This window comes from Amblyomma maculatum, chromosome 11 (assembly GCF_055883805.1).
Source record: "Amblyomma maculatum isolate TAMU_Amacu chromosome 11, ASM5588380v1, whole genome shotgun sequence".
In the NCBI taxonomy this organism is placed as follows: domain Eukaryota; kingdom Metazoa; phylum Arthropoda; class Arachnida; order Ixodida; family Ixodidae; genus Amblyomma; species Amblyomma maculatum.
The window spans coordinates 57,583,732-57,602,594 of NC_139354.1; the positions used below are offsets into that span (position 1 = coordinate 57,583,732).

Consider the following 18,863-nt stretch of genomic DNA (forward strand, 5'->3'; position numbering starts at 1 on the left):
TGAAGCGTGCACTGTAAACCACATTATATTCCCATGCACAAAACGCTGTCTTTTAAAAGTGGACCACGTTTTACTGAGCACATGTCTCTTTTCACCCGACTTTACTCTTGGGTGGAATTTCCTTCATCTGTCAAGCAGCAGATATTTCTAACTGCAGATTTTGAAAAGTGTAGTCCATATATAATACAATAAACAAGATATTCAGCCCCGTGTCAGGCACATGATAGCCTTATCTGCTTAAGTGCCATAAAACTTGGCACAGTTTTTCCCCCACATTTGAGGCATCTTTACCACACAGTGCATGAAGGGGTGCTAACGAATGGAAGTAAGGGAAATGCTCAGCATCCTGAATCAGTTTTCAGGTTTGATTTTTGGATAAGGCTAATGAGAACATGCCCAGCTTGAACGTATTTTAGTCACATAGAAATGCTGCAGCAAGGTTCTGCTGTATCTGTGGTTACCAAAAATGTACTGGGATCATGTTTGAATTTAGTGGAAGCTTTTCAGAAACTGCATTTACGCTGACGGGACCAGCATGTGTGCCTGTTTGATTTAACAGTCTGGTTCGGAATGCGCAAGTTAAATATGTTTGGCAAGTGATCTCTGTGCAGCAAACAGTCTTCATTTTTGGCACGTCTTGTGTGAGGGTCCAGGGTGAGACCTTGTGTTTGGCGCATGATAGCCACAATCGCTTATGTGCCATAAAGCCCCGTATAACTGACTATCCTTGTTTTCTCTGCAGGGAGAAGAAGCGCGAGAAGGAGCGTGACGAGCTCTGGAAGCGGCTCTCCCAGCTCGAGCTGAACCACAAGTCCCGGCTGGCGGGCAACAATGCCGCGGGCAGCGGCGGGACGGCTGGCAACAACGCGGCTCTGTCCTCTTCCTCCTCTTCCCGTCCGGGCACCTCGCCGCCCACAAACAGCGGCAACTAGCTTGGCTTCTTCTATCTCCTCTGGCCCCCCCTCTCTCTCTCTCTCTCCCACACCCTCCGCCGCCTGAAAAAAAGAAAACACTCCCTCTACCAGCGCCGCCAAGGAACAGACTGGGAAGAAGCTGTGCGGCAGGGACGGCGTCACCTGACAGTCACTACTGCATCGACAAGTTCGCTTAGTTCAATACCCCTGCACTCCCCTTGTCCCAATGGTAGTGTGCCCCACTTTCAGTGTAGCAGGAGAACCGAATTTTGTAGAGATATAAAAAGAAAAACTAAGAGAGCGAGGAGAAGCACCTCTTCGTGAGGCTCGAAGCTGCCGGTCAGCACTGCAGGTGTTCTGCTTGTTCACGGGCTACCCTCTGGGAAGTTTCAGTTCAGGGGAGGATTTTTCTTTGTTGGAACCCCTGCTCCACTGAAAGAGCCAAGTGCGGGCATTGCGGCCATGGCCGTCGAGTGAGATGCCCAATGATCCCTAGCCTCCCCTTCTTAGCCTTGTCCTCCTCATGTTCCCTAAGTTACCTGCCATTTCTGCGGTGATGACGAGGGGGCGGTGTTGGTACAATGGGCGAGCGTTCCGGGCCGCCGGCGAGGCGTCGGCAGTGACTGCTGCGTGTGGGCAGAGAAGACGAGACCGGCGGCGGTAACCTCTTGACAGGCGGCAACGACTACGGCAGTGCACATGAATGAAGCGGCAGAGCTGAAAGTGGACAAAAGTGCGGTGGTGTTGAGTGCGCCATGTTCTTTTTTTTTTTCTTCTTTGTGCGTGTGTGTGTGTGTGTGCTGTTCCCCGCCCCCGATGACCGCATGTCCTTGCACCACCTTTTCTTTATACATTTCAGCCTAGCTGCCTGTGTTTCAACGAGGCGAGTGTTGTAGTGAACTGACTTTAGAACTTCCGGATGATGCTTCTTTTGTTGTTTTGTTGGTATAAGTTTTGTTTGTTTTTTTTTCTTCTTTTTTACCATTGTGCAGAACCTCACTTCCCGTGTGCTTTTTCTCCTCTTTGACTGTTCTCCGTTGCTTGTGCGCTTGTTGCCTTTGTTGTTGTTGTTGTTTTCTGGATGCTGTGAAAAATGAGACGTTAGGAGCATGGTCTTCTTTTTTTTTTTTTTTTCTCACTTTTGGAGGGCTTTCTCCTGTCCAGTACGGTTTTGCTGGCTTTCGATTGTTTATTTGGTTTGTGCTGCATCGCAATGCCATTGTGTGACACCCTGCTAAAAGAATGTAGTAAAAAGACTCGTGATTTTTTACATCTGCGCCTGCGACGAAACTGTGTTTGGATCTGCAAACAATTTTTGAACTTTTCTTTATCCATTTTCTTTGATAATTTGCTGCCAGTGCGGCCATTGAAGATGAGTGCACCGGGCACTCTGCATGCACCGTGTTCCAGAGGCCAAGAGCTATACTAGAAACTGGTGCACCCTTCAGGGGTCCTAAACGCTTCTTTGTGGGGGTTAACACAACCTGCTCCTGAATTTAAACCTGCCGTTTTGATTTTACTGGTACGTGGTGTACAGTCGGGAGAAAAGGAGCTTTTACACCTGATGGGAGGACTAGCTATTATTATTGTGCTTTGCAGACAATGTTGAAAAGACGCTGTAGAGAAAATGTTTTCTGCAGCTGTTCTTTTGAAACACTCGTGTAAACCACAATAGCAATGGTACTTAGTTTTGCATCTGGATGTTTGATATATAAACAGTGTGTGGTAACTCTCGCTTTGTGTCCGTACTTGGCTTTAGGGTTAGGGTTGTAGAAAGATGTAAGAGGAAAAAAAAAGCTGCTGCTGCTTTTTTTTTTTTTTTTCCAAGTAATTTTGCAGTCATACAGTCATATCACTAAATTTCAGGTAGGACAAAGAAAAAAAAAGATCTCTCGACAGTACTTGGTAGCCATTGCCAGCCTACCGTGTTGTCCTGAGGCAGGGCTAGAACTTTGCACATGCTACAGGACGTTGAGCTGCATCGCTGTTTAAACAGCAACACAGTGTTTGGCACCATGCTGTCCTGCCCTCTAGTGTGTACCGATGAAATACACGTGTTGTGTGATGGTTACGTTAAATGTTCTAATTTGGGCGCACAGTTTCAGGGATTGCAGCCCATTTGGGCTTAGTGCAATGAGTTTTCTTTGCTCTCAGTTATGTAACTTGCAAAGGGCGCTGAGGCAGAAATCTTGCTGAAGTTGAAGTGTTAGCGGCATAGTGTGTGTCATTTAGTTCGGCCTTGTGCCGTGGTCTACTTTGAAAGTGATTTCTTTTATCCGCCATATTCTTTTTCTACTGGGCATGCATTTTGCCTGCTTTCCACACTGTTCTTTTGTAATGAAATGATTTTTTTATTGCCATCTTTGATGTAAAAAAGAGTGATTTCATGTCACCTGAAGCTTCCAAATTGAGCTTCTGGCTGGCTCTGAAGCTACTGAAGCTGTTCCTTGTAGGTTCTTACATTTGTCAGAACTTTTAATTGAGACAAAGTAAAGTACACAATGGCTTTGTGAGTAGAGGAGGACTTTACACCTTGAATGTATTGATGGATTGTAGTGTTGAAGAGCAAAGTTTGATCACTGTGGAGGATGTACGTTGGTCAACAGGAGGGAGAAATTTTTTCCGCCTCCATGGTTAAGCACTCTATACCAACAGATTTATGAGTTGTAGACTGCTAATTCAGTGCACTCTTTGTAACAGTGGGAAGAATTTTTTTAAGAGCGAAATGCCTGCATATTTGCACCAGAGAAGTTTGCTGCAATGACCAGCGAATGCAGAACTCGTCCAGTTGAAATGAAGGGCGTTTAGGGCTAATGGGATCCTTTGGGAGATGTAACTGTGGCACTTGCTAGGTACCGCATCGTGTAGCGGTTGCCTAGTGGTGATTTGGCTGGAGTGCCATGTTTAAATAGTGCCACATATGTGTGTGGCATGGCTTGGCTTTTTGTGAATGGCCTTCACATTAACACGCCGTGGTGTATCTAGATATACCACAGTGATACGTAGCGCTGGATCTAGAAGATGCAATTCGTCATTCAAGCGGTGTCTCATCTGCTGAAACCATTCATTTTGTCTGCATCAAGCTGATGGCTGCCTGTGTTTATTTTATTTCGGCATGTTTGTTGCGACTGGTCATGTTTAATGATTTCACCCACCATCACGCATTATTTTTTTTTTTTCCTTGACCTCATTTTCATAGTGTGTAGTACCTGGGAAGGAAGTTTCAGCATTTCGCCGTTGAAGCGGCTGTGCCAGCATGCTAGGCCATCAGAATGGAATTAGTTAAGCAGAACCCTGTATATGGTGCGAGCAGTTTGTGTCTCCCGTGGAGGTTTCTTTGTTTTGTTTGTTTGTTTGGGAAAGACGTTAGGCCTAACCAAGTTCACAGATGGCGCAGCCGCGCCCACACTAACTGCATCATTTGTGGGAGAGTGGCGGTTATTACCAGTTTCCAAAGACCATGTATAACCTCCTGTCCAGTCTTTTGCACGGTCACTTTGTTTCCTCCACAGGACATCTCACGCACTTCGCTTTACCTACCAACGCTTGGTCATTCTCTGGCGGTTGCCTTCATCTTGTCCATTCGCTTCCAGAGCACTGAAGGTTTTCCACCTGTTCTTTCGTCTTTTTTCTTTTTCTTGACCTTTCAGGAGGGGGAGGAACATAGCAAGAAGGCACTGTTCGCCCTGGGTCGTGCCGTCCTGTTTCCGAATGGCGAAGTCTAAGCAAATGAGGGTGTAGAATCATCTCCGGGAGAGGGCTGACGAGGAATGTTGATAGACGCGTTAGCCCCAAGTGGGGCTACGAGCCCACCGCCGCGGGGGGGGGGGGGGGGGTCGGTTTGGTGAATTTAGGTATTTGAAGGCAAGGCGTCTGTTTCCTCTTCTTTTGTAATGGTCGTCAATGTTTTCAACCGTTGTCACCGAGACGGTCGCGAACGAGTTCCACTAGAGAGTGCGTGTTTCGTGATATCGCGAAGCCCCGCCCCCCACTTGTGCATTTCTCGACTTGAGAATATTGATAAAGGGGTAGAGAGTAAGTGAGAGAGAAAAAAACACGGAAATATATGCTTCCGGAGGGTAGGAGGTGGGCTTTCCTCGAACCCTCCGGCGCACTTGCGAAAACCTCCTTTCCCGCCCCTCTGACCTGTACCCCTCGCTCCACCGCCGCCATTCAATGTGTAACATACAAGTAAATAGCGCAGTTCGTTGAGGTAGCGAGTTTTACTTTTGACTTCGTATGTGTAACTTGCCTGCTCTGCACAGCGTAGGGATTTACTGATGATGATAAAAGAAAATACTGTGTGGAGCCTGAGGAAATGACGTACGTGGTTATAAGCGGGAGAGGTAACGGAGTGTGGTCTGATGTTTATATGTTAATTACCTCTCCTCTCTGCCTTGTGGAGATGTTTTCTTCCTTCTTATTCTTTACTTTTTTTTTTTTTTTTTTTTCCTGACTTACTGTGAAAAGCCGGTAATGAAAGCTGGCGGCGCGCCTGATGATGGAAGTCGCTTAATTTTTTTTTTTTTTTTCATTTTGTGAGAAAACACCTTCACCCTTAATTATTAACTATTAACCAGTGACTTGTAAAGCATCACTTGTCACAAACTGTGAGGATGGGTGATGTGATGTATAAAAATGAAAAGGAGTAATAAAAATTTTGTGACATGTCCACTGATTACTGTTGTAGTACGAATAAGATGCTCTTCTATACTGGAACAGTAGGCTTGCGACAGAAAGGTGAGGCGCAACTTGTGATGAAATTTATTGCGCTTCAGAAATTGCTGCTCCGTAGTTTTTTGAGAACCCCACAAGAGCGACCCGCTCCACATTCTCTCCTAAACACAACCACTTGAAAGAAAACGAGCATTTCCCGGGGGGAAGTACTTTGCAAGACGCAGAATGTACCCAGGAAGTGTTCTGCATTACTGACTTTACAAATATTCCCCACCGCATCCGAAATTGGCCAGAAAAGCAGCTGTCGCCCTCCGAAAATACAACCAAAGTCACGTCCAGGGCACAGCACTGGATCTCGCCTCCACGTGCACATTCAGTTATGTACCAAAAACCCTACGACATATCTTGTGGGTATGCAAGGGACCACATATTACTATATAACAACCAGAGTGGGCGACCCAATTGTCAAGCCCCAACCTGGATGACCAGCGGTTGTCAAGCAGATCGCTGTGCACGGCTCGCTGGACTGAGAGGGCTGTCCCTCCGTCTCAGTTGTTTGCAATGCTGCGAAAGGCTGAGGCGACCTGGTCCAATCAGGATCATGTATAATAATTGTGCTCCTATCCGCCTCTGAATTGAGGGGGGAGGGGGGGGGGGGGGTACAATGCAACACAACACAGTTACAATGTGCAGTAGAAAGGCGCGGAAGGACACAATTGCGCATGATTCTGAATGAGCCGATTCGCCTCTGCCTTTCGCAATGATATTTTAGCTCAACTAAAGTTTCTCCAGAAATTGCGGAAAAACGTAGGTTCTGGGCATGCTCCGCGTTGATGCCTAGGAGATGAGTTCGCGGATCGTTGTAAAGCTCACTCATGCGCAGTTTAGCTAGGCCCCTAACAACCCTTGGCTAGCGAAATGTTACTTCCGCGAGAAATCGGCACGCGCAGTGGCACATCGCCTGTGCGTGCAAGGCCGAAGCGTGTGCAGACAATGCGCGACTTCGGATCCGTGTCGCCCGCAAAGGAGCAGCGTCTGCCTTTACGTCACCTTCAAATACGATAGCACAAAGTGCTAATCAACCCCTCTCACGGGCGCTTGAACGCACGGATCCAACGCGCCAAGAACACACGCCATGCCGATGACAGGCCGCAAACTTCCAAATATGGGTAAGCTTCATCCCTGCGATTCTATTGGGTCACTTGTGGTCACATGGCTCGCCAGGCCAAGTTGAGTCATCGCGAACTGCCGTGCACTTGCGCGTAAAGTTATAGTTCTTCTTTCAAAACGTCCTTGTAGAGCTTTAGTTTAAAAGGAAAGTTTAGATAAGAAACTAGGTGAATTATTAAACTATCGGCTTGCGAAAACTTTGGAAATAAAAAGGTTAATCAAATTTTGAGAACCCGGATTCATGCGTTTTGTTTGTGGCGGCAAGATTGGAAGAACAAACGAAAAAAACAACTGCCCAATTGCGAACGCCCTCTGTGGAGACGCGGAGGGACACACGTTGAGGAGCGCTGCGATCTTGGTATAACCACCCTTCCCGTTTGCTTCGAGAGGCTTAGTGCGAAAACACGGACTTGGTTACGTTGTGCCGTCGATCAATTAAATTACAGCAGCACTATGGTGAGTACCGCTTTCACTTTTTAACCGCGCGGTAAGCGAACACATTGTAGTGGCTGACTGTCGTCTTGTAGGACGCGATTTCTCTTGCCATTCGTTCTTGTGGGCGAGGTAGCCGGTACGGATGACGATACCGGCGTTTGCCATCCTCCATGCCTCTGCCCTGAAGCCTAAGGGGGAGCACCCCGTAGCTAATTTTGGCAACGTTAAAAGGATATTTACGAACGCTCGCAGCTCGTCTTGCCTGCTTAGCGCTTTTCTGAGACAAACGGTGTGCTGACCGAACGGCTGCGCTTAGTGTTAGCGTCGCCTTCCAAAACATGCTCGGTCGTCCCTCTCTGTGGGGCTTCTTCAATGTAAACCTCAAAACGGCGGAACATCTTTGTTTTACTTGTGCGTTTGGTTTTTGTTCTAACGTGACTGTGGTTTGACTGCTGACTGATCGGGCGATCGTGTTGCACGGGCAGTGTTACTGCGCCCTGAAAGTGCGGCCGCGGAACGTCTTGCCGGCGGGGCGGCTTTCGAATTCCGCGGAGTCGTGGCGAAGGGCGGTTTCGACGTCGCCAGGCCTAACTGTGCGATGCGAGCGCCTGTGTGCGCGGGGTCGTCTTGTGCTAGGCCTAGCCGTCTAGTCATCGTTCCCCTCAGTAGCCGGCTTTTTTTGGCATTGGCGGGCGCCCGAGCTTTGCGGGTTGAGGCCGCCGCGAGGTATGCGTGTAAGCGCCCTACCGCCCCTCGAATACGCCTCTCCCGACGTTTATTTGCCCCTGCGTGTGGCAGGAACCAGTCATATCGCGCAGTAATTTACACATCCGCGCCTTCGTTTTTGTTTAGATGCGGCCGCTGTTAACAAACCCAATAAAAATAAAACACGGACTACGCCTTTCCTTTTGCACGGAGAGTACCGTCAATTGCTTTCTTTTCTGTTCCGGGCGTAACTCAGCTCGCTTAGGGGTGTAATAACGACTTGTTCGTGCACCAAGCGTACAGTGCACGCAAATTGGTTCTACTTTTTTGGCAAGAGAGCTGTAACAGCGAAAGAATACCTAGGGTTTTCGAAACTAGTTGACCCCGTTTTTATAATTTTTTTTTTTCTAACTGGGAAAGACAACGAATTGCTTGGCGCACTCGTGTGCCTTTCTCTCCTAACGAGAAGTCTCGAAGCGAAAGAAATGTGCCGAGCGTGCTGCACAATTTCGCAGCGCTTCCTGGTCACTTCACTTTTTTTTATTACTCCCAGCGTGAGCCAGTTCGAGCGGTTGTGGACTGCTTCCGCGCGCCGCGTCATGTCAAGAGTGAAACGTGTCTGCCGCTGACCTGCTGGCGTGTGGCTCGGCTACGTTTGTGCGTCCCGCATCTGACTCATCCGTTGACGAAATGGGGTCCTTGAGAGAGTAGTCGCAGAGTCCATTGTGCCCCGCCGGTACTGTGGCCGGACGGACGGACGTCTTGCTCGAGCGAGATAGCGCGCCGTTACCTCGGGCCGCCTTTCATCGAGTTCCTGTCAGAGGAATTCCGTGATAATAGAGGCGCGGCGCCTCGCACCTTCAAACACAGAAAGAGGTGCAACTCGTGTTAGTGTAATACCAGTGACTGTTCAGAGGCAGTCGCTGTGTTCCGCTTTCGAATGCCGGAATCCCAGGTAGCTTGACGTGGCTAACTTTTCGGAGTTCGTTGGGCATTGTTTGGCAGTCTTCCTCTCTGCCTTGTAAACAGTCTTATCGGGTGACGGCCGCAAGGGCTATTTCGCGGTCATTGTTTCTTTGTCTGCGGTTACGTTGCCTGACATTGCTACATATCCGGGCTTATTTGCAATCCTCAACAGCTTACACCTTCTGTTACTCAACACTGCCATTTCGTATGTCGCCTGTGCCGCCCTTTGTTCGAGCTTCTTGTGGTGGCCTGTCATCCCTTCTCAAAATTTCTCTTAACGGTGCCATCAGTCTGTACTCGTTATCAGTTAAACTGCAATGACTTGTCACTCATGTTACCCAACTGAAACTTTTGAAGCTGCATTTTCTTACTGCTGACTGAACAAATGTTCATTATCATCATCAGCAGCCTGACTATACCCACTGCAGGGCGAAGGCCTCTCCCATATTTCTCCACTTAACCCGGTTCCGTGCTAGCTTCATCCACTTGAGCTTCTTGTGTTAGTTTTTGTTTTGTTCTGAACCAGCTCAGAGAACACAGGAGGTCATCCAGCCAATAACCTTAGCTGCTCCCATTTTTTAATGGACGTGCCTGCTATCCACATGCTATTTTATATTAAGGGACTAACCGTAGTATCATGGAACTGGCAGGTGTTATTGGCTGAAGGAACTCCTATGAGGGGCCTTTGCTACTTTGTACCCAGCCATACCCTCGTAAATGCTAGCTGCCTGCTCTTTCATCATGACAATTGAGTCCTTGGTGGGTTTAGTGCTGTGGAACGCGGAAGCAGCTACGTGAAGGCTTCTATTCTTGTTACTGTTACAAGGGTGCACTGCCCAGCTTGTCACGTCTGCTACAGTTTTTCCTTGTGGTAGACTTATTCATACCTTATTCATGCAAGTTACCACTATACTAGAAATGTGGGTTGTCTGATGCCTAATGAGCCAAATGGAAAGATTAATAAACCTTTGTGTGGTAGGTGTTATCAGGTGCCCTTTATCAGCTCACACCACTTGCAGCCTGCTTCAAGTACCATTTATCGTTCAAATAGCTAGGGCCATGCAGTACCTAATTTCCTCCTGTGTAGCCAGTGAATTACCAGGGGCAGGTATTAGCTGAAGTGTATCATTCAGTAGGTACAGATGCAAATAGCAAATAGCGGGGCCAATAAATACTCGAAATTAGTGTATTTTGTATGTAGCCCTCACTGAGTCAACCTGCAATGCCTAATTTTTGCGCATCCTGTGTCACTGAAATTTCGTACTCCTGTGCACATGAACATAATTATAGTTGTTTACCTATTGTGTGGTTTGTATGTTGGCCTACGCTTTGCCCTTCTGAACTGCAGGACTCTTGCAGTTCATTCACCCATTTGCATTCTCCAAAAAGTCTCGCATCAGTTATGTACTGTTTCGGACAACTTTGTGGGATGCAAGTTTGTAGAAATTTCTTGCACGATTGTGCTAGCACATCAATGGAAATCTGAGAATAAGGAAGAAAACATGCTCTTCTGGAATGCCTACCAGCTTTTTCTCCAATAAGACAGCGTAATCATAAATTCTATTTCACAAATTTTTATCCTACAAACTTTTTTCAATGAGCGATGAACATACGTAAGGGAGAACCTTAATTAGGTGCCCTGGTTCATTTCAAACATTATTTTTTTTTTCCCAATTCGTGTCTTGTTTAAGTCTGTCGTGTGTCATCTGGGGTCACAAACCTTTTAAAATACTCATTAGCCAAAGGCTGATAGTGGTAGTCTATGTCCTAGGCCATACAAAAGCCTCTCCCATGTCAGTCATGTCAAACCACATCAGCATGCCTGGTGGTGTTACCCCCTTGCACTTGTTTGTGTTCTCTTATCAACCACTCCATTATGTGAAGGGACGATCATTTATTTGCTTGGCATTACACGCTTTGGCAATTCGTTACCCCCTTTAAAATCTTGTCACTTTGCTCCCGTTCTGTGGTTTCAGGTGAACTGTGTGCTGGGACTTTGAGCACCCCAATGCAGTGTAGGTAGTGGACTGCACCATTTATGTGGCATTGCATTGCTTAGGGCCTGTAAACTGGGAGTGGAGTATCCTGAGCCTTTAATACAGCAGTTTGGCATACAGCTACACATGGCGGACATTTTTTTTACCCTGTCGTCCAGTTCATTTTCAGTGTGGCCGTCTTCCCTTCTGTCAGGAGTATTTATCTGGGCGGCGCTTATTCTCGGAGTGAGGTGGCTCTATTTTCGGACAGGCAGACCTCTCCCCCTCCTTGCCCTGTGAGCTGGCACTGGGTCTGTACTGCTGCTGCTGCTCCTGGGCGAGGGGGAAAAGCGTTTTGCGGCCGTGCATCATCCCCAGTCTCGGGGGCCCTCTCGGCTTGGACTGCTCTGCCGCGGCAGCTTATTGAGAAACCTTTTTCGCGCTGCTGTGGCAGTTGTGCCGGGTTGAATGGCGGGAGCCGAAACATAGTTGCTATGGCGTCCCGGTTCAAAAAAAGGTCGCAGCCACGGAAACTTGAGGGGTGGTTCATGTGCGTGAAGACGGCAAGGCCGGCAGTGTGACTGGTCGATGGTGAACCTGTCGCACCACATACATTCGGCACTGCTGGAGCAGTGCTAGTGACTGGCAATTTTTCAGGAGGCTAGAGCCTGTGCTTTGGGATTGTACTAATCGGTAACTTCATGTGGCAGGGGGGAGACAGCTACTGCTGCTGTTAACAGGGCTGGTTGTGCCTGCAGTCGCTTTCCTTTTACTCCTGGCTTTGCAGTTTTGAGTAGGTGGCTCATGGCAGCATGTGTGCATTGTATTGTGGACGCATTATTTGGGTGCAAATTTTCCTTGCCACCTAAACTGAATTTTAAGGTGGCTGCGTCGTAGCAGCTTACCTATTTCTGTGTGTGCGGCCACCTAGCTTGCAGTTGACAACTTTATGTGGCTATACAGTGAACACTACGGGGCGGAAATGTATCTGCACAGTCTGCATCGGAATGTAAACTCTCCAGATATGTTGCAGGTCTTACTGTGGGTTGTCATTACGCAGTTGAGGCAAAAGGCAAGGCGCCGTGTGCTGTGCAATGTCAGTGCACGTTAAAGAACCCCAGGTGGTCGAAATTTCCGGAGTCCTCCACTACGCAGTCTCTCGTAGCATGAATCGCTTTGGGACATTAAACCCGACAACTCAACCCAACCCCATTGTTTCTTTATGTACTGCAATATTGGTACAGTACAGGTGTAACTCATAGTACACAAACCAGACTCTGCGCTCTGTCAGCAATCCTGTGAAGTGTATGCAGGCTGAATCTAGGGTGTTTAATGTGACCACGTTTCCCTGCTCCCGTGTTATCAGGTGCACCTTGACCTTTCTCTCTTCCATTGGTGTGAACACCTGATCACTGTTGTCCACAACATGTAAACGTGAGCTCCATTCTGAAATGCAGCAGAGTCTAGCACAGCAGGGTAGGAAAAGCATGCGCAGAATTGCTAACCTTCTCCCATTAATATTTTAGGCTAACAGTTGCAGAGCCGCTCTCCATGGTGTGCAGCCTCAGTGGCGTAGTGGCTAGAAAGTAACTCGAACAAATTAGTGAAATATTTGCCAGGCCAAAGTTTCAACCAGCTGCATATTTTGCGATGTGGGGCAGGCAATTTTCTGCGTTGTACAGAAGTGCCATACAGAGTGTTTGCACAGTTTTCTCTGGGCAGGATTCCTGCTATATCTAGTTAGTGTGCATTGAGCCTGGCTGGACACTTAAATGTCTTTCTGCTGTTGCCTTCTTGCAACGCAGTCTTCCGGAGTGACGGTGTCCAATGAGGCCAAGACCGTGTATGAGGAGGTGAAGAAGGACAAGAAGTACCGCTACATCATCTACCACATCAAGGATGAGCGGGTCATCGACGTGGAGACCACGGGCGACCGCTCGGCCACCTATGCAGACTTCCTGGAGCAGCTGCAGAACTTCAAGAATGAGTGCCGTTACTGCGTCTTCGACTTCCCAGCCTCAATCCGTGCGGAGGGGGCCTCTGAGTGCGGCATGTCCGTAGACCGCCTTGTTCTCATGACCTGGTGAGTGCACTGAGAATGGTTCTGTGCCTGAACTTCCCCCAGGCAAAGGACCGGTCATATTTAGGCTGTTTGTTCAACGTTGCTGCACTTTTTATTTTTTCGACTTTGGTTCAAGCGTGGAATGGAAACAATCAATTGTTTGGAGAAGTTCCTGTCGTCTGTGTTGCAATAAAGGGGAGACAGCTTTCACTTCACATAATCATTATCTCAATAACCATGCTGCAAGGCCTAGTATTACCTCCTCCTGCTGTTCCATGCAAATATTGTAGCCTCTGTTAATGGGGAGAACCTCTGGGCATTTATGCAACTTGGCAAGGGCCATTTGTGCGAATCACTGAAGTTGCAGTAGTGTCTGGACAAGGACAGTTTTGTCCCAAGTCTTACTCTAAGCAAGCCTCTTAAGAGATGCACATACGGGGAGGAATGGATGTGGCTTAGTCTAGTTCTGATGCTCATACTGTGCAGCCTCCCACATACCACTTGGTTATGTGGCTCAACTTCATGACAGACAAGTTTAGTATCTTTTTGTTTTGTAAGAATTCATAGGCTTTACAGACCATTGCATGCAGTTTTCATGCCTTTTTTGCTCTCTGCATCATCACACCATTCATTCTTAGCAACACATCTGCTCTAAAATTTTTAAAGAATTCTTTCGTAACTCTATTGCGGTGCGTTTTTGGGGCTTGTCGGTCAGTGCATTGTAGTTGAAAGTAGCTTCTTTCGTGTATCTCTGCATTCATTAAAGCAGTTAAGTGGCCAGGTTCTTGATCTTAGTGTTGGCTCGATTCCCACTCTTCTCGGATAAAGTGCAGTTTTGCTCGCAATCCCGTTTAATTTGCATGGCATTGCTTTAAAGCCTTTAATGCCTCATCGTTGTCAACAGGCGGTTGTCAGTAGAGGTGTCACGCTTTCGAGAGCGCGAGTTGAAAATAAATTAATAAACCTTGTTTCCACCGGGAAGCGAACCTCCATCCCTTGGATCACAGCCCAGTGCTTTACCAACTGCGCCACGCCCCGGATCATGAAACGCACATAATTCTTGTGCACCGTGAGGATAATAGCAGGATTCCGTGAGCAACAGATACTGCGCCTTTCCTTTCCCGTAAACAAATTATAGAATGCCAGTGAACTTTGATGCCTTCAGTGAAATGCTGGTTCTGTTCGAAAAGGGGTGCTCTAATGTACCGTCACGACGGGTCATGACGTTGCCAGGCCATTCATGCATATACAGTGAAACCTCGTTATAACGAACAGTTAAAAAAATCTGAATATAGTTCGCTCTATCCATAATTCGTAATATAAAATTTCGTAGAAAATCCATGCAAGAGCAGCAAAATTCAATCGGAGAAGGCACAGCAACTCGGAGGTTGCCTTCTTGAGTCACGTCCGTTTATTTACGCGCAAAGAACTGCATTATCGCGGCCTGCTTTTTTGTGTTGATCACGTTCCGTATCACGCCCTGTTCCACAGTTTGCAAACGCTCAACAAGGGCAAACCCACTGCTCTCAATAGCACTGTAGTTGCGGCGCAGTAAATCCAGTGCAGCAAGTGCTTCTTGTGAAGTCTGAATGTTCTCATCGTGTGCACGGTCAGCCTGAGCTTCGTCTGCGGGATGTTCAGAAACTTCCACAGCGATTTCGGCGTCCGTCAGTACAGCCGTGGTCGCCGCGATGTCGTCGCCGCCTACAAAGTCCTCTACAGTCATTGTTGCGGGCATGTCACCGCATCGAGCTCGCGGAGCTCTGCTTCTGCTTCGTCCCCATCGTCACTTGATGCGCGGGCCTCTGCTGGAACAAAAGCTGCGTGCCGAAAGCAGTTGGCAATCGTTTCTCCTTTCACGCTGTCCTATGCCGCTTTAATGCTTCCAGCAAGTCTATCTTCAAGTCCTGCTTCATAAGAAGCTTCACGAGAAGAGTGTCAATCAGTCTCCTCTTGTAACCTGCCTTTATCTTGAGCTTGGTCTTTAATGCTTTAGCGTCAGTTCTGCTCTTTTTTTCACGTTCACCGCCATCACGGCACTACGCACACCCGCGCACCACGCTCGACACGACGACCGACGCAGCCTCCGCCGAGCGCTACGACAGCCGCGCCGCTAAAAACGCGAACGGCGCTAAAACCAAAAGAGCAAGTTGTTTCCTTCCTCCATGCAAAAAACAACATTCGATCGTGCCGCTGCTGAAGCGGCGCTGTCGGCGATTGCGAGATGCATACGATTTCTTATGGCCTCCGAGATTACTTCCTTGCACACAAACAGGTGCGCGGGGGTAATCTCTGAGGCCATACATTTCTTCGGCTGTAAACTCCCAATGCCGTCATGGCATCTGTGGCGCTGTCAGTGCCTGCGAGGTAATCCTGAACGTTTGCTGTGCCGCATAACACACATGTAGTGCAACGAAGCCTGCCTCCTGCTATTAAAGTGAGGTAGTGCTTGGCGTCGCGAAGTTCGTAATATCCGTTTTATGCCAAACCGCGTTCGCTATGGAAAGTTAAAAATACATGTTTGACAAAAATATTTCGGAAGAGTTCGCTATATTCAATAATTCGTTATATACGTGTTCGTGATATCGAGGTTTGACTGTACGAAGCTGACCCTGCAGAGTGTCTGATCCAGGTATCCGTACGGCGCCTCTCACTTCCGCTTCCTCGAACGCCGTACCACAAAGCAAACAGAAGCAGACCCAGATGTCTAGGAGGTGTTAGTAGAGCATGCATCGGCGGAGTTTGAAATTAATTTACAGGATAGAGGAGGGCCAGTATGTCACAATTCTCCGCGGACACATGTACCAGGCCGTAAAGGGAGGAAGGAAAGTGGGAGTGAAAGAAGAGGTGTAGTGGAGGGCTACGATCCACCATGCTATAATGGTTTTCCCCTAATCTCATTTTTGTGGTCCAAAGTGCCCTCTAGAATTTTTTTCTTCCTACCTTGTGCAGGTGTCCCGAGCAAGCCAAGATCAAGCAGAAGATGCTGTACTCCAGCAGCTACGATGCGCTCAAGAAGGCCCTTGTGGGAGTCTACAAGTACGTCCAGGGGTGCGACTTTGAAGAAGTCAGTCAGGAGGCAATAGAAGCTGCCTTCCAGTCTTCGCGCAAGTAGGGACACACTGTCGTCATGACTGGGGCACCCTCTCCGCAATTTTTTTTTTTTTGATCTTCTCCGGAGGTTTTTTTTTTACATTTTTGGAAACAAGGGGGGAAGTGTCCGCTCTTGCAACCCCGCAAGGTGGCGAAAGGCAAGAAGCGGGCATTAGCAACCCACAACGATGAGCTCCTGCACTACAAGAATGAGGAACGAGCAAGCCCTGCTTGGTTGTTGCAGACTGCAGCCACTGCTCATCTTGGCTGTATCTTCCTTTCTGCGTGTTTCCAAGCCCTCGCTGCCCTCTACAACCCTTGCCGAGCACTGTTCCTCTAAGTTGTTACTTTTCTGGGTTTTTTTTTTCCTGCTCTCCTATAACTGAAATGAACAGCAGCAACTGCCACCCCCATGCAACAGTTTGCTTAAACCCGGTTGACGAACTGCTCTTACATTGTTGGACTTCAAACAAGTGTCTTTGTTCTTGAGTTTCTTTTTGTACTTTTTTTTTTCTGCATTGTTGTTAACAAGTAAATGGAGTTGTATTTGTACTGCAGCTGGCATAAACTACCACCTTGGTTTGAGGGTGGGGGGCTTTGTGCGGGGAGGTCTTCAGAAATGCCCAATAGTTTTTTTCTTGAGTTGTGGTTTTTTGAATACGGGCTCCAGTCCTTTGTCCATCGATTTATTTTTAAGACTTTTCGTGCTAGTGTGTTTACCTAACTATTTATTGAGTCACGAGGCTTTTTCCTTCTTTCCCACATTTTTTGCCCCCCTTTTTTTTTTCTCCCCACGATCTTCAAAAAGAATACTTTCCCTACCCACCTGCTTTTGGCTTCAGTTTTTCTTGTATCCTTGTGTGTACATGGACATTGTGAGGTGTGTTTGTACACCGGCAGCGAGTGACTCGCTTTGAAGATATTGCAGGTGAAAACTCTCTGCGGCATGATTTAAGATGCTCTTTTTCCCGTACCATTTGTGGACGGTTCAGTGATTGGATGCTTTTTTTTTTACTTTCTCTGCCCTGGGGAATCAATCTGGTGAACTCTGATGCAAATAAAAATATGAAAATTTTTATAAAGCTGATTCTGGTTTTTGTGTGCTGTGTTGAGAGGCCAGAGCTGATGAGTGTTGAGTGTATACTTGTATTACATGTTTAAACAATGGTAGTCCCCGTTTGTGCTGCTGTTAAGACTGCGCAATAGACTAATGCGATCTTTAGCACATGGGAAGCTAAATACGCAGTGGGAATGTGGGGGACTCGAAACGCCTCTGAAGCACTATTTGCATCAATGGCAGTGGAATGAAGAGGCTTGCATTGAAGTTACTGTAATGGCCACCATTGCTAAGCGGCATGTAGCTTGATCCCACTGGCTGCGAGGAACTCTGAAGCGCCGCCGGCTCCTTGCAAGCGGTCAACCTGCAGGCGCTTCAGCAACCGTGTGCTCTGTCCATAGTTCAGTTGCACATGAAAGCTGAACCACATGCACGCGAAAACTAACACGACGGCGGCACGCGTTGCGCGAACAGAAATGCATGTGTCGCTCGGATCTGCCGAATTAGAATATTTCGCTCGGTCGCCCGGAAGTAAGCGTACGTCACTGCCGCTCATTTCGCGCGCTTTATTTTGCTGCGTTGCATTGCGATTGTGCACTACCGCGTAAATTTTTCGCTTTATGCGAACAATGGTGAATAGCCAAGGATTCGAAGAACGTCCAGAAAAAAAAAGGGGTCACGTGACTTCTCGTACTGTAAGTCAACGCCTTGGTTAACACACATTCGATACGGTTTGTTGTAAATACATTTTACTTTGCCATATTGTCGCAAAATAACTGATTCTTGCATTCGTTATGACTTGTTGCATTTGTCAGCAGTTTTGTGACTCGACACACTAAAAAAGGTGGGAGACCAGGTGGGCCGAATGGTGCGCAATCTTAAACAAGAAAGGGGGACTGAGAAGCAAAGGTGCTCTACGACTGGCCAATGCCTTTGTAACAAGCAGAATCCTGCACTCGACCCCTATCTCCACCTCAAGAAACACGACGAGAGCACCATCGAGATGATCACGCGCTAAATAGACCTCCCTATAAACCACGTCGAACCTCGTTCGAGTAGCTGAGAGAAGCCCACCTCACGAGCCAATACACGCGACTATCGCAGACACCGTCGGGGCGTCGCCTATTAACCAGTCTACATATACAACACCCGACTGTAACCGAGGAAAGAGTAAGGCTTGCCCAGGAGTGGCGATAGCCCTGCACGTAAAACCACTCCCCACTAATATGTCCAAGGACGACAACGAGGGTAGGCGCATAGTTAGGGCAGAGGCCTTAGCTCATCACTACGAAGGGAAACCCGGAGTGTACTATGTGGACGCGTCCGGCCCGCACCAAGGCAGGTGGTACAAGGCGGCAGTGATCCTCAAGTCCAAAACGGTAAACGGGCTCACATTTAAAGCCCGAAGCGTAAGGTCGCCATCGCGTTAGCATGCAACACACACTGATTCCAAAACAATCATAACGGACTCGCGAGGGGCGTGTAGGAACTTTCAACTGGGCTGGGTCCCGTACCTGGCCTACCGGCTTCTAAAAAACAGCTTGGACCTGGCCTACCGACTACTGCAAAACAGCTCGTACGTGGAAAGTCCATCCCGCCGCTTCATAGTCTGAGCTCCGGCCCTTTCTGAGCTAGCAGGAAACGAGGCAGCAGATGCCGCCGCCCGCGCGCTTTCTAACCGGGCAACCTCGTCTCCTTCCTCCTCAGAATTCACACCAGCCTACATTTTCAAAGAAATTACGCAGCTTTTCCAAAACAGACACAATATTTACCCCCACCCGTGTAAAGGGTTAACAAGAGCGGAGGAA

The 18,863-nt window shown here is 47.9% G+C and overlaps 2 protein-coding genes across 2 annotated transcripts in view; both read left to right on the plus strand.

The window, feature by feature from the left end:
* The window catches only part of wdb (serine/threonine-protein phosphatase regulatory subunit widerborst), a 52,272-nt gene extending 46,680 nt beyond the window's left edge, over positions 1-5,592 (plus strand). Inside the window, exon 10 of the mRNA XM_084583633.1 lies at positions 743-5,592. Coding sequence (XP_084439759.1) covers positions 743-932 — 190 coding nt within the window. The 3' untranslated portion in view covers positions 933-5,592. The remainder of the gene's footprint in view (positions 1-742) is intronic.
* A 1,466-nt stretch (positions 5,593-7,058) lies between these two features.
* Positions 7,059-17,085, plus strand: tsr (Cofilin/actin-depolymerizing factor homolog tsr). Its single transcript, XM_084583888.1, has 3 exons — positions 7,059-7,217; positions 12,649-12,926; positions 15,858-17,085. The coding sequence occupies exons 1-3, from the start codon at positions 7,215-7,217 to the stop codon at positions 16,018-16,020; spliced, it is 444 nt and encodes a 147-aa protein (XP_084440014.1). The 5' UTR covers positions 7,059-7,214; the 3' UTR covers positions 16,021-17,085.
* Positions 17,086-18,863: the final 1,778 nt, after the last annotated feature.